General features: G+C 40.4%; 1 protein-coding gene across 1 annotated transcript in view; it reads right to left on the bottom strand.

Moving 5' to 3' along the window:
* Positions 1-13,085, bottom strand: part of ZMYM2 (zinc finger, MYM-type 2) — a 61,730-nt gene that overhangs the window by 1,031 nt on the left and 47,614 nt on the right. The window contains exons 15-21 of the mRNA XM_010158579.1: positions 11,757-11,864; positions 9,296-9,390; positions 7,940-8,108; positions 6,888-7,039; positions 4,336-4,450; positions 3,182-3,433; positions 2,685-2,805 (exon numbers count right to left, since the gene is read on the bottom strand). Of these exons, the coding sequence (XP_010156881.1) occupies positions 2,685-2,805; positions 3,182-3,433; positions 4,336-4,450; positions 6,888-7,039; positions 7,940-8,108; positions 9,296-9,390; positions 11,757-11,864 (1,012 nt within the window). The remainder of the gene's footprint in view (positions 1-2,684; positions 2,806-3,181; positions 3,434-4,335; positions 4,451-6,887; positions 7,040-7,939; positions 8,109-9,295; positions 9,391-11,756; positions 11,865-13,085) is intronic.

Below are 13,085 nucleotides of genomic sequence, written 5' to 3'. Positions count from 1 at the left end.
GCGACAAAAAGCGAATATGAATGGGGAGAAATGCGGTCTTGTTAAAAAAGGAGCTGTGGCAGCCTGGGCCAAGCCCAGCCAGTCCTGCATACTCAGAGCAGCCAGAATCATAGAATGGTTTCGACTGGAAGGGACCTTAAAGATCATCCAGTTCCAACCCTCTGCCATGGGCAGGGACACCTTCCACTAGACCAGGTTGCTCAAAGCCCCATCCAGCCTGGCCTTGAACACTTCCAGGGATGGGGCATCCACAGCTTCTCTGGGCAACCTGGTCCAGTGCTTCACCACCCTCTCCGTGAAGAGCGTCTTCCAGATATCTAATCTAACCCTGCCCACTTTCAATTTAAACACGTTATCCCTTGTCCTGTCACTACAGGCCCCTGTAAAAAGTCCCCCCCAGCTTCCTTGTAGCCCCTTCAGGGACTGGAAGGTGCTGTTAGGCCTTTTCTTCTCCAGGCTGAACAAGCCCAACTCTCTCAGCCTGAACTGAGCAGGAGTTCTCCAGCCCTCTGAGCATCTTCGTGGCCTCCTCTGGAAGGAGGAAGACAATGCCTCCTCAGAAGACAAAGCCTGGGACTTAGCAAGCAGACAGGAGACCACAGGCTCGTCCAGCTTCCAAAAATTTGCAGATCCAGGACTTGCTAAACCAGAAAGTACTTTCTATCTGTTTAAGAACTCATGACTGACACATCTGCAAAGAGGCCCAACACTGACATCAGTGACTTGCCCCACTGCCTGATGCAGCTATTTCTGAATGTAGAGCCTGCGGTTCCCTAGAAAGTCAAGGTGGGTATTCCACAGAAATGCAACAACAAGCTGAAATCCTTCCTCCTCCTGCTTTACTTAAAAGGTTGGTCCCTCTAAGTCTTAAAATCCCTACATTCCCAATCCACTGTACTTTGGAGTTTGACCAAGCTTAGACACCTCCCCTGATCCACTAGAGAAACAGATGCCTTTAAGGAAACTCTAGCATTTTCTCCAGTAGGCAAGCCTCACAAAATAACCTTCAATTCTGCATGTGCAAGTGCTCACTCATGCTCCCTCCTTCATAAATACTGCAGACTTCAGGAGTCAACTTTATTTCATGCTTCTTTGGTTAAAATAAGAATTTTTACCAGCTCATCTTCCCAAACTGTCTGATAAGATCTGAGGTGTTGCTCTCCACCGGCTGGGGTGAATGGTGACTTGTTCTGCTCTCACATAAATCAGATTAAGAGTCAGATAAGAAGCAAAATATGATTGTTTAAAATATCCTAATAATTTAAGTCTTTTAGCCTCCTTCCTACTTTTTGATAAGCCAGTATTTTATAGGAACAAGCAATGATAGAGCTGTTCAAAGCTGTGAACAAGGGGATCCTGAAATTCCAGCTGCAACTGTCCACTGATTGTCCAGTATGTTTCAAACAGCTGGCATTACCTTGAATTTTACAACAGTTTTACAGTATTACCTTAAATTGCAACATTACCATAAATTTTACAACAGCTTTCAAAATGTTAAGTATTTTATTGAAATTATGTCATCGAAGATGCGAGGCAAATGCTATCAGAATTGGACCCAGGAGAAGCAGTCTGCTGCTCTAGCTAGCAACGGTGATCTGTAAGACAGCAGGACTTGAAACCACACCATAAACAATGCTCCAAACGGGTTTAAGTGCATTCTGTTCCCCGAAGCTGAGATGTTTCTAAAGAAAAAGAAATTATTTGTTCTCTACCCCTGCTGGCTATGTAATCAATTCAAAACCCAGTTTCAACTTTTTAACCATATACCCTCTCCAAACCATGATGGTAGATGGTGTGAAGGCAAAAAAAAAACCCTTGCAGAAGTCATAATTAACTGAGTTGATGAAGAACAAGTGCGTGCATTAACAGACCAAGTCACTCTTTACTTGTTTCTCTCTGTGAAATCACATACTCACACATCTGCCTACACTGTGTGTAAGGTCTTTAGTCACCCTTAAGCGTGAGATGCTGATTCCTAACACGTCAGAGCTCATGCTTCATTTGATTTATTGTTTTATATACAATGTCATTTTATTTCTTTGGTATCACTTGCCTATATTTCGCTTAAGAGTTACATAAAATCTGCATTAAAATGAGTCGCTCAAATGGCTGTTCCAATTAAAAGTATTTCCCATGAAATCCTGTTTTCCAGCACTTCCAAAACACTTTGCTGCACTTGAAAAGCTTATCTTTTTAATGCTGGGTTGATGTCAGTAGTATTTTTTCTACTACAAAATATTTCCAACATGCTTTCAAACTAGGTACCTAGTACTAGGTATCTACATTTCAGCTTTCTGATGACTTAACATGAAGCAAATCCTTTGTCTCAATCCAATTCTCACTGAAGAGACAGGGACCTCACAAACAAAACCCTCAGCAGCAAAACCTACCACATCCCTTGCTGCTAATTATCTGCAGATACTGGATGTTTCCAGCTAAGAAAACTGAATCAGTGTCATTCCCAGATGGACTCCTCAGCAATTAACAGTGAAATACTCTGCTGCTCCTGCGCTTTCAGCACGCCTTGTCCAGAAACAGAACTGGAGGTTTCAATGCTTTCAGTTAGATATTTTTCAGGAGATCTTAATCCATTTCCTTTTCCTGAGCATATTTCATTCTGAGTCAAAATGTTTCCGTTTCGGGCCTGGTCTACTCTAGAGTACTTCTGTATTACCCATTCTTACCTTTTCGACAGATAGCACTCAAACATTTTCACAGGGCATCTAGCTGGATCAGACGTGTTTTCAATTTGTTCAAATACTGGTTCATCATCTTCGTGTTTCCTTTTTCCAGTAGTAATTTTATCTTTAGGAAGAAAATCAACAACATCTAAGCTATAATTTGAAGTGATTTTACATTTTTCTGTAAACCTGCAAGAGCGGGCAGCCCACCAAGTACCGCGACGTGGTCGCCACAGCTATCTGCAAACAGGAAATGCAACCCGCAGCTATAACAGAGTCACAGCATTTAGCACAGAGACCTGCGGGCTCAACGGGATCATTTAATGCAAAGGCCCTGTGGTCTCCATGGACCACACGCTCTGATTAAAGATCCGGGAGCCGAGAGCTGCTAAACCTTATGCAAAGGCAGACTTCTGGCACTTGGCAAGGTGCCCAGGTGTCCCTCAGAGGAGAGCAATGTGGACGCTCCTGCAATACTTATTTTGGAATTGCCATAGTACCTTCACTATCAGCTCGGCACAGGGAAGACACTTGATATCGAAGACAAGCTTTGCTTTCCATTGTTAGAGGATTTTTTTTCCACTGTCTAAAAACAGTGCCAAAAGAAAGTCTTAAGTGCTGCTCCACTGTTTTCAGGCCAAAATATTTAGTGTTAAAGTAGAACAGAGTGTTCAGAAGAGCCACTGGTGAATGTGATCCTAGCTGTTTAATCCTCCAAAGGTAATCTTCTTCAACTCGAGAGAATATTGATCCTTCAGAGAAAGAGTATTAGAGAAAATACAGTGGATTAGTCCATAAACTGTCCAGGTGCAAAAGAATCAAGTTTCTGTTCACTGTGAAATTTAACAAAATGCTCACGACAGAAGCCTCTAATAAGCATATTTAATTATATGTCCACACATCCAAAACCACCTCTTAAAGACACAGACACCCACTGTTTCAGGAAGAGAGTCAATAGGAAATATCAGTATAGGCAATTTCACACAGAACACATTTGTGTTTAATTACAACAGCATTGCTTTCATGCAACTCCCTCATGTTACTACATAAAAGCAAATGTTCAACGGGCTAATCTTAATCCCTTCACAAAATGTGTATTTTTGAGTTGATTTTTGAAGTCAGGCAAGGCCTCCAAATGGATATACCTTCTCCTTTCTTCTTACTAATGGTCATCTCACTTGGAAAGCAGTCCTGGACCATACCAGGGCACAGGGAGGACCCTATACAGATGGGGTAGAGTCCTCCCAGTCTAGCTGAGAAAAACTAAAATACATAGTTAGCCCTACCCACATACGTGTTCAGGCCCAGTGCCTGCCTGCCTGCTTCCCATCTGGGGAAGAAATGGGGAAAAAAATAAACTCAGGTCAGGTAAAAAAAACAGCTCGAAGAACAGCTGCTTAGTCTAACTTTCTCCCCTATAAACAGACAGTCAATTTAAGATTAACAGGTGGTGGCAAAATCAACTCTTGCAGCACAGACTACCAAGAACCAAGACAATAAGAACAGGTACAATCTTAACTGAATTCTTAGATGATGTCGTTATGATTTTTTATCAATTACTAATGCAACGCATAAAATTTTTGTATATATCTACATCTCAAGAATACAGAACTAGTAAAATATGAAAAACATACATGACCAAAAAGAAAATTACCATCTGGAAGTATACTTGGTTGCCAACTTCTAAGGATTTTATTTAATTCCTGTTCAAATGTCTGGTAGATTGGATCAATAAATATGTTGTCTTTTCGATTACTTCCATATAAAAACTACAGAGAAGAGAGAGAGACAATATTTACAATTCCAGACTAGAACACATCCTGTGCTACAGGGTTCTCTTTTCAGTACAATGCTTGCACTTTTATTAAGAAAACAAAAACTAAAAATAAACCACTGACAATGTATCCTTAGCAGTTGAAAGTTACCTCCAATGTAGAGTATGTTATAAATCTCTAACTGGATATGAATCACAGTTTAATTACAACTCTAACATTTTTTTCTAATATTTCCTGTGTGCAACACTGTATCAATGAATGGGGAGTCACTTAAAAAAAAACCCCAAACCAACAACTAATTTATGTCTCCTCCACCTAGCTCTTCAAAGAAAAACAAAATATTTAGCAAGAATCCACCATTTTTAATGTGAACTCTGGACACTGACAAAAGCACCTTCAACAGAAGCGCGAGGAAAAAAAACCCTCAAATATTTGTGGCAAGGATACGCAGCAGTGCAAGAAAAACAATAGGATGGTGCAAGGTGCCTACCTATTCTGCAATCTCATTATCTTAACCCTCCTGATCTTACAGACAGAAACTCTTTTGAACCTTTACCAAGAATTAATGGATGGAGGGCTCTATTAGTATGAGACATTTCTAAGAAATGGAGGATTGGCTTCTTAAATTTTCCACTTCAATGTTATCTTTGCTTGAGCAAGCCTGTTGTTAGTGAATACAGTAAAAGTGACAGATCCAAAAATGTACTCACTTCTGGAAATGGCATCTATTTCTGTACACATACTTGAAACAACACTGAACACAGCACTCATTCATACTAGGCGGTTTAGCAGATCTTGACTTCCGTATCTTTGCACTTAGTTTTATAATAAGGAAAAATGAAAACACACTTCCTAGAAGTCTCCAACACATCTTCATTTAGATAACCACTCTGTATGATATGTTTAGCTAACTCTGCAAAGCACAATATTGCCCAAAATGTGCTTGTTTCTACAGATACCAGTTTTGATTTTATAAAGGAATTCTAAACCAGACAATGCAGCTTACTTGCAAGCTTCATGGGGTTTGCCCCTCTCTTCCCTGCCACATTTTTCTTCCATGAATTTTCTTTTCCTCTGGTTTGCATTAAACACTAACACTGACTGTGAAACTCAAAAAATACTGAAGAGTGGATCAAAACCACTTCTCATACAAACCTGGAGAATTCCAGTAAAAACATTTCTGTTTCCTGGTTTAAAATGTTTGGCTAAAAACCCTGCCACCCGCAGCAGAAATTGGTGAAGCACCCCGGACCATTAGCACCTCAGGGTCTCCAGAATGATGATGTTGTGTTGCAGTCTCCCCTGCTATACACTACCCAGCACGCATCTGCAAACCTTCATTTCCACTCCGTAACCCTGTGCTCTGCTACTCTACAAACTCTGGCAGGGGCAGGATTAGCATAAGCACTTTCCACCTGAAATGAGCTCTACCAAAAACATGGTGAAGAGTAAGGAAGTGACCATAGTTCCAAGTCCCACAGTGGAGAAGAGGATGAACCACTGCCCACAGCACCTTCTGACAAACATCCGCCAAGCTCCACCAGTCTGAATTTTGCCCAAATCACCCCATTATTACAGGTGAAAAAAAAGAACCTAAAAAAACCAATCCGTACTGGGACAAAGAATGAAGGCCATGATGCAGCTGGGGAGCAAGGCAGGCTAACATGTTCTTCTAGATGAACCCCCTCCACCAGATGCCTGCCTGAGCATGCAACAACCTTTACTTTTAAATGTGGTATTTTTCAGAATCAGTAATTCAGAGTTATCAAAACCATTGATGACAGTTAACCAATGATTTGCCTTGTGTACCAAAAATGAAGACATCCTCTGCTTAAAAGACAAGCTGTGAAATAGCTTTTCTAATTTTCTAGCGATACGTTATTACCTTCACATAGACTGCATCTAAACTGACTCCCCTTATCTTCGAAATACAATGCAATTACAATCTGGGGGCAGGGTGTGTGTGTAAGACAGTCAATATAGCAGTTTCCTGCACTCTACAAAGAAGTCTGACTGCCCACAGTCTGCAAGATTCAGTAAATCAGACTCTCCCAAAAAGACCAGTTTCCACTACCTGCTAAGCACTTAGTAAAACGTTTACATCATGCCTTGTTTCATTCTGTTTTTACACAAAACCATCTTCAGCGAACAAAATGAAGCATTTGGAAAAACTATGTCATTTTAGACTGCAAATTCCTTGCTATAACCCTGCAAGAAGCTTAAAATTACTACAATACACCAGTTGACATTTGAATTTTCAGGATGGATCTGCAAACTCATTTTCTACAGTAGCCTTTGTGCGTTCCAGATCACAGCCGTTGTATTAAGAATAGTGCCTAACCAATAAATCCGTATTATCTCCATTCTTTCACTATAATGGGTTACAGTCAAATCAGCAGCTCCACTTCCCATGTCTACAGCCTCTACTAACCTCCTGAATCCCAAGACACAGATAATAGATGCTGTCAGGTGCATAGTTCTCTCCATTTGGCCTTCGAATTTCATTGACAAAATGTGTCAACCCATAGTTTAACTCCGCTGAAGTATGTGACAACAGATCTTCCTTTAATTTCACAAACTTTGCTGTAAAACAGAGAAAAAAATGCTACTTTATACAACAGAATTATGACACGGTGAAGGTGGGATGGGGTATTTTTGGAATGGAAAGCAGGAAACTGGCTTGATGTCCTCTCCACTAACTAATGAACGAATCTAAGTGTACTACGTAGCTCAAATATTAGGTCTGTATTAAAATAAACAAGGCTACCAGAGTAAAGTCTAATTAACCAAATGCAGTATCACCCACTGACGAATGCATAGTCATGAACAGCTAAGGATGACACAAAAGTGGCCCAAGATGCTGAAGTGAAGACAGTGCTGTGGAGGGCGACCTTCAAGGAAACGGCTGTTTTCACAGTTCCAAGAGCATAACACAATGATGCTAAGATGCACGTGGGAGCTGAAGAACAGCAGGAGTACCTGCAATCCCCCTTCTTCCCCACAGTGCAAGCATACACACAGAGGAGCACTGCAGAAAGAGCAGCAAGGCTCCAAGGTGGGGAAGGCCACCTGGTGTCAGAGCTCCACAGCCAGGTAATGCCAGCCTCAGATGAAGACCCCTTTCCCTGACCAGAAGCGGGAATTTATAAGAAGTACAGAAAAGGTGTGAACTCCAAGGCAAGTTAGAATATAAGGAAAAACAGGATTAAAAAAAAAGTAGTCATGAGAAGCCAGAAGACGCAGGAAGGTACTGTCCTGGCTTGCATGAGATGCATATTTTGAATGAACTAGGGACAATTGCTTTAAAAAAAAAACCCAAACACCACGCAATTTGGCAAATCTGGTAAAGTAATTCCAGTCATGGTGAGAACATTAGAGACGTACGAAAACTTCTATTAAGAATGCAACTGAAAAATCAGACAAGTCCAGCAAATCTCCCTACCAAATAAAAATCTGGATGACAGATATTTTGGAAATACTTACTTGATTTCAGTTCCTCTAGTTCTGGAAGCTCTTCATCTAAATGCCGAGACTTCACCCAGTGCTTCCACGCATTTACACCATACGTGTATTTGAATGGAAAACTACACTCCGAGTTTTCAGAGCTGTCATCGTGAGCCTGGTATTCTGACACTGCTTTCCTCTTCACCCCCTGTCATTGAAACACAGTGGTTAAGGGCGCCGACAGCCGCTGGCGGCAGGGACACAGAAGCTGGGCAGAGTAAGCAAGCTGCAGGCCAAATTACAAACTAAAGGTTCCACGTCAAGAAACAGATGCTTCATTCAGTAGGCAGTTTCTGCGTTGAACAAACTTGTAAGGGCAGTATTTACTTAAGCTGACAAACGTTCCTAATTCACCTTTCAAACTGGTTCCTAACACAGAGTAATTTCTGATAACAGAGGTGCTGTATTGGTTATATATGAAGCAACAACACAGCTGAGGCACCAAGTGATTCAGTGTATTTATAGCATCCCACTGTGTTAATAAGCAGGAAGTTAAAGATGCTATAAATTGTGTCAGGAGGTCAACTTTTAGGCTCAACTGAACTCATCCATGGAAAAGCCAGGACTGGTCCAAAATTAAAGTGTGTCCAGCAGTAGATATGCAGAAAATGTCCAGTGGATAATACTGACAGTTTTAGACTGCACATTTTAAAACTTAAAAAGACACATTTATTCTTAGGAAGTTTTATTAGAAGTTGGCTGCTGTTTTTAAAAGCTGGAATATCTACTGCAGTTATTGCCACAAAACCATTTCAGCTTTGTGCTAGGCACCAGAAGCTGTTTCCTGTCAGTTTCCTTTTAAATAAAAGAATATGGCTAATTTCTTTGCAGTGTCTAAACTAAGATTTTTGACTGAAATTAAAATCTGGGAAAACTACAAGCAAATGCCTCTTTTTTTAAACTGTTTTATACAGTAGATGCTATAGGTCCATTATAGGCCACAGTAATGCCAGCATTCCTCCACTTTACTATCAAATTGAACTGAGAGCTTTGTTCAAAGTAGAAGGTAGAAAAGCATTATTAAGCATATATAGTAAGTATATACACTAGCACATTACATCAACAGTTCCACCCATGTGAAGCAAAAATAGCATAAGACTTTAGAAATCACACTCCTATTAAATCCAAGAGTTAACTGCAACAGACACAGGAATGAAATTATTTTATTATTAGAAACGTATTGACTTACATCATAAAGAAAGGATATTGGGTATGACTAGGCAGTAACTTGTTTTATAGCAACATGAGAACTGAAAAAAACCACAAAAAAACTGGCATATTTTTGACCACTTAACTTCTGTGCTTTTGATTTTTTTAATAGCGTGACAAAATTACCTTCTTTTTGGACCGAGGCCTTGGCTGTTCTTCGTATTCTTCCCCAAATACAGGAGGCAATAAAAACTCATTTTCTGTATCAAGCTCCTCAGTTGCTGAAAATACAGAAACTTATTTTTAAACATATTTTGAATAATATTGGTTTGAAAAAAACCACAATTATCTGTATCAGTGTGCATTAACATAAAGGGGTCCACAAAAGCACCCATATAAACATTACCAAAGACTGGATTTTGGTCAGATCAGAGAAAGAAGAAACTTTTTATGATGAGGTTGCTGAAACCCTGGAACAGGTTGCCCAGAATGGTGGCAGATGCCCCATCCCTGGAAATATTCAAGGCCAGTTGGACAGAGCTCTGAGCAACGTGCTCTTAGTTGAAGATGTCCCTGATCATTGCAGGGAGGTTGGAACTAGATGGCCTTTAAAGGTCCCTTCCAACCCAAACCAATCTATGATTCCATGAAATATACCTATTCTTACTTTGAAACTAAGGCGAAGCTATCAAAATATTTATTTCTAAAATAACATTCTGGGCATTGATCTCTTCTGCCAAGCGACTAGCACATGGACACGAGGAAACAGCCTCAAGTTGCACCAGGGGAGGTTTAGGTCGGATATTAGGAAAAATGTCTTCATCAAAAGGTTTCTCAGGCACTGAAACAGGCTGCCCAGGGATTTGGTTGAGCCACCATCCCAGGAGGTATTTAAAAGACATGTAGACGTGGTGCTCAGGGACGTGGTTTAGTGGCAGACTTGGCAGTGCCCAGTTAACAGTTGGACTTGATGATCTTAAAGGCCTTTCCCAACCTAAAAGATTCTATGGTTCTAAACTGTAAAAGATACAATGCTCAAAATTTTCAAGCACTACCTCAAGTCACTAAGGCAGCATTTCTGCCTAGGTGGTCTTGAGTATTAAGAAGTTTAAGTTATGGTGAGAATGAACAGCTGTAAGTGGAAAAAATGCAAAAAAGTTACTACATGAACCTTTGTTCATGTATTCCCAAGATTTCTATTCACATTTTATATCTTATATAGCACATTATACTTGGTCAAAAATATTAAGGATCAGAATGTAAACTCTTTCAGAGAAACTGGTTTTAGTCTATATACACGTGGTGGAGGTCTAGCTCATTAGAGATATTACAATAATTTCAGAAAACAGATAAATGGTAATATGTCATAATATTTATTGAACTTTTCAGGGATAGGATGAAGGACTCTACTTCAGGCAACACAGCAAAATGAGACAGCGTATGTATTTAATATTGCGAGTTCCACCTTTGTTTACTGAAGATAGTTCATCCCTCTTTAGTGATGTAGCAATGCCTTCATTCAAAACTGAATGCTCCTCTGATTTCACCTACTTCCTACTCAAGACACCATTCAAACTGGTCCAGATGCAACAGCACTCACATCCAAAGATTTAAGAACTCTGCCCCAGACTAAACACCAGTCCTTCTCCCGCTGCCACAAAAATCTCATCTCAGAAGCACTTCATCTATTACAAACCGCTATTATTTTCTATTCCACTCTTTTTTTTCTATCATGTACCAAGACTCACTTATAAAAAGGATTAAAAATCTAGTACACATCTGGCTATTAAACTTCCTAAGACTAAGGTCAGACTAAGCCCTAGAGTTAATCTTTAAATGAAACATAGAGCAGCTGAGAAACCAGTCTGGGCATCTAGTGCAGACACCTATGGCACATGGCAAAACCTTCAGCATCAGATGGAGAAGCTAGCATGGGGAGGCATGAGTTATATGTCCAAGAGAAGCTGTGTCAAGGTGCCAAAGCTCCTGCTACAGCCAGGAGCTTTCATGGACCTTGGATTTATTAGGATATAGTAGAAGGGAACAAACACTGTTGCCTGCATTCTGTAGAGTGGTAGAAATTGTAATGCATAGAAGGTCTCAAAGTAGTGATTTTCCTGCTAATTGAAGTAAAATGCCTTTTTCAAATACAGGCATGGACTTCAACAAGATACTGAAAGGTAACACAAGTGATGTGCAGCATATCAGCTTGGAATTTTGTGAGAAATTTAAGTAGGAATTTTCCCTTTTGTCATTTCTGCTTTAAACCACCTATTCCCATGGAAATAACTGCTGACTGAAATATGCATTCATTATTGTTTTCCATGACACATGCCATCTGAGTCTTTGAGCTTTCAAAAGGACTTTCCTAAATCCATGTCCAAACCCAAGTGATGCAGCCAAATTCTTTTGTAAAAGATTAATTCCCCCTCCTCTTTGTATTTTCTTCCAAACACCGTATTTAGAAAGATGAAGGAACTCCTTCAGAAGTCACCAGTCTTGGAAAGACATGGCAAAGTTTTACCTAACAGTTAGTCAAGTGATCCTGCAATCAAATAAAGCTCCTCTGAAACGATGATGAAGCAAAGTGCAATGGCTGCCCACAATGTCTACTTCACCATGTTTATTACAATGACAGAAAAATTACCTCTTGGAAAGTCTATTTCAATATCAAGGTCTGGTTCATATGGAACATCAGGCAAGCTTGTCTGTGCCTCTGTTTCTGAGTTTAGTAGATCTGACTCAACTACCACACCTGTTTAAAAAAAACAAAAGGTGGAGAAACTCTCATTATTTTAATGAACACACGGATTAGTCAAAACAGGGCAGATTTAGAACAACAGAAGCTGAGTGGTTGGAAAGCTGCTTGTTCTGCTCATCATCATACTATGTTTTGTTGTCCTTGGGATTTCCTTCCAACAGAAAGGATACTTACTAGCCCATCTGCCCTTCATCAAGATGAGTCAGCAAAGCATATGTATGGAAAATCAAATACTGGGGAATATGGAATATATCAACCAATCACAGAACTCAAACAAGCTTGAGCAACACAACTATCTATTTTTCCACATGATTCTCCCTGAAACAGAACACTTTCAAACCTGTGAAAGAGATCCTAACAAAAGCAAACAAGGCAGGCAGGCAGGCTGAGAGAAACAAGAGCTTGACCTGTTTCCAACTTCTGGCAAAAGCAGGTCCCTCCAAATTCAGTTCTCTGGAAATAAGCAAGCTCTGATCCCATATACCTACTCATCCAGCTACCTGTAGTTAGCAAAAGGGAGCAAGGAACTGCAAATGGCAACCTTGCAGCACTCCCAGAAATGTGCAGCTTTAGTGGGGGAATGGCTAAAGTTTGGAAAACAATAAACCTCCTGGGACTGCAGCACCATTGGCCTCCTATATCCCAGGCCCAAAGCATAAGTTCATGTCATTTATCAACATCCCTTGAGACATCCTGAAAAAAACCCCAAAACGTCACCTGAGTCATGGAAAAACCTTAAAATCTAATTTTTGGAAGAGAAGGAAAATTCTCCTGGCAAGATACAGAAGAGACTTGAGGATTTTGGCAGGTAGAGCTGGGAAAGGGGGGGAAAGAGGTATGTACACTGCAAAAATATATTAGAGCATATGTGGGATTTTTGGATCTTCAGCTGCAAAGTTGTCCCAGAGAGTTCTCTCCTTTGGTGAGCTGGTGAGATGACAAGCCATTTCAGCATCACAGCCCCAATAATCTATCAGCTGATGCACTACTACCTTCAAAAAGATGACACTTGCAGGTCAGGATCAAGAGTGAAAGCATCAGTTGGTCACCTGGTTTTGTGGACCACAGTTTCACTTGTGAAATGTGTTTCTCTTAGTTTTAACAGTTCCTGCTTCCTCACACCCCACGTAAAATGTACCTAGTAAGGTGCTACTACAACAAGCTCAGTTGTCTGTCATGTATCACCGGTTCAGAGAAAGTTGTGTTCACATCTGT

The sequence above is a fragment of the Eurypyga helias genome, unplaced genomic scaffold (genome assembly GCF_000690775.1).
Source record: "Eurypyga helias isolate BGI_N326 unplaced genomic scaffold, ASM69077v1 scaffold20850, whole genome shotgun sequence".
In the NCBI taxonomy this organism is placed as follows: domain Eukaryota; kingdom Metazoa; phylum Chordata; class Aves; order Eurypygiformes; family Eurypygidae; genus Eurypyga; species Eurypyga helias.
Note: the sequence above shows the minus strand (reverse complement) of the source record. Positions and strands in the feature narration are given on the sequence as shown.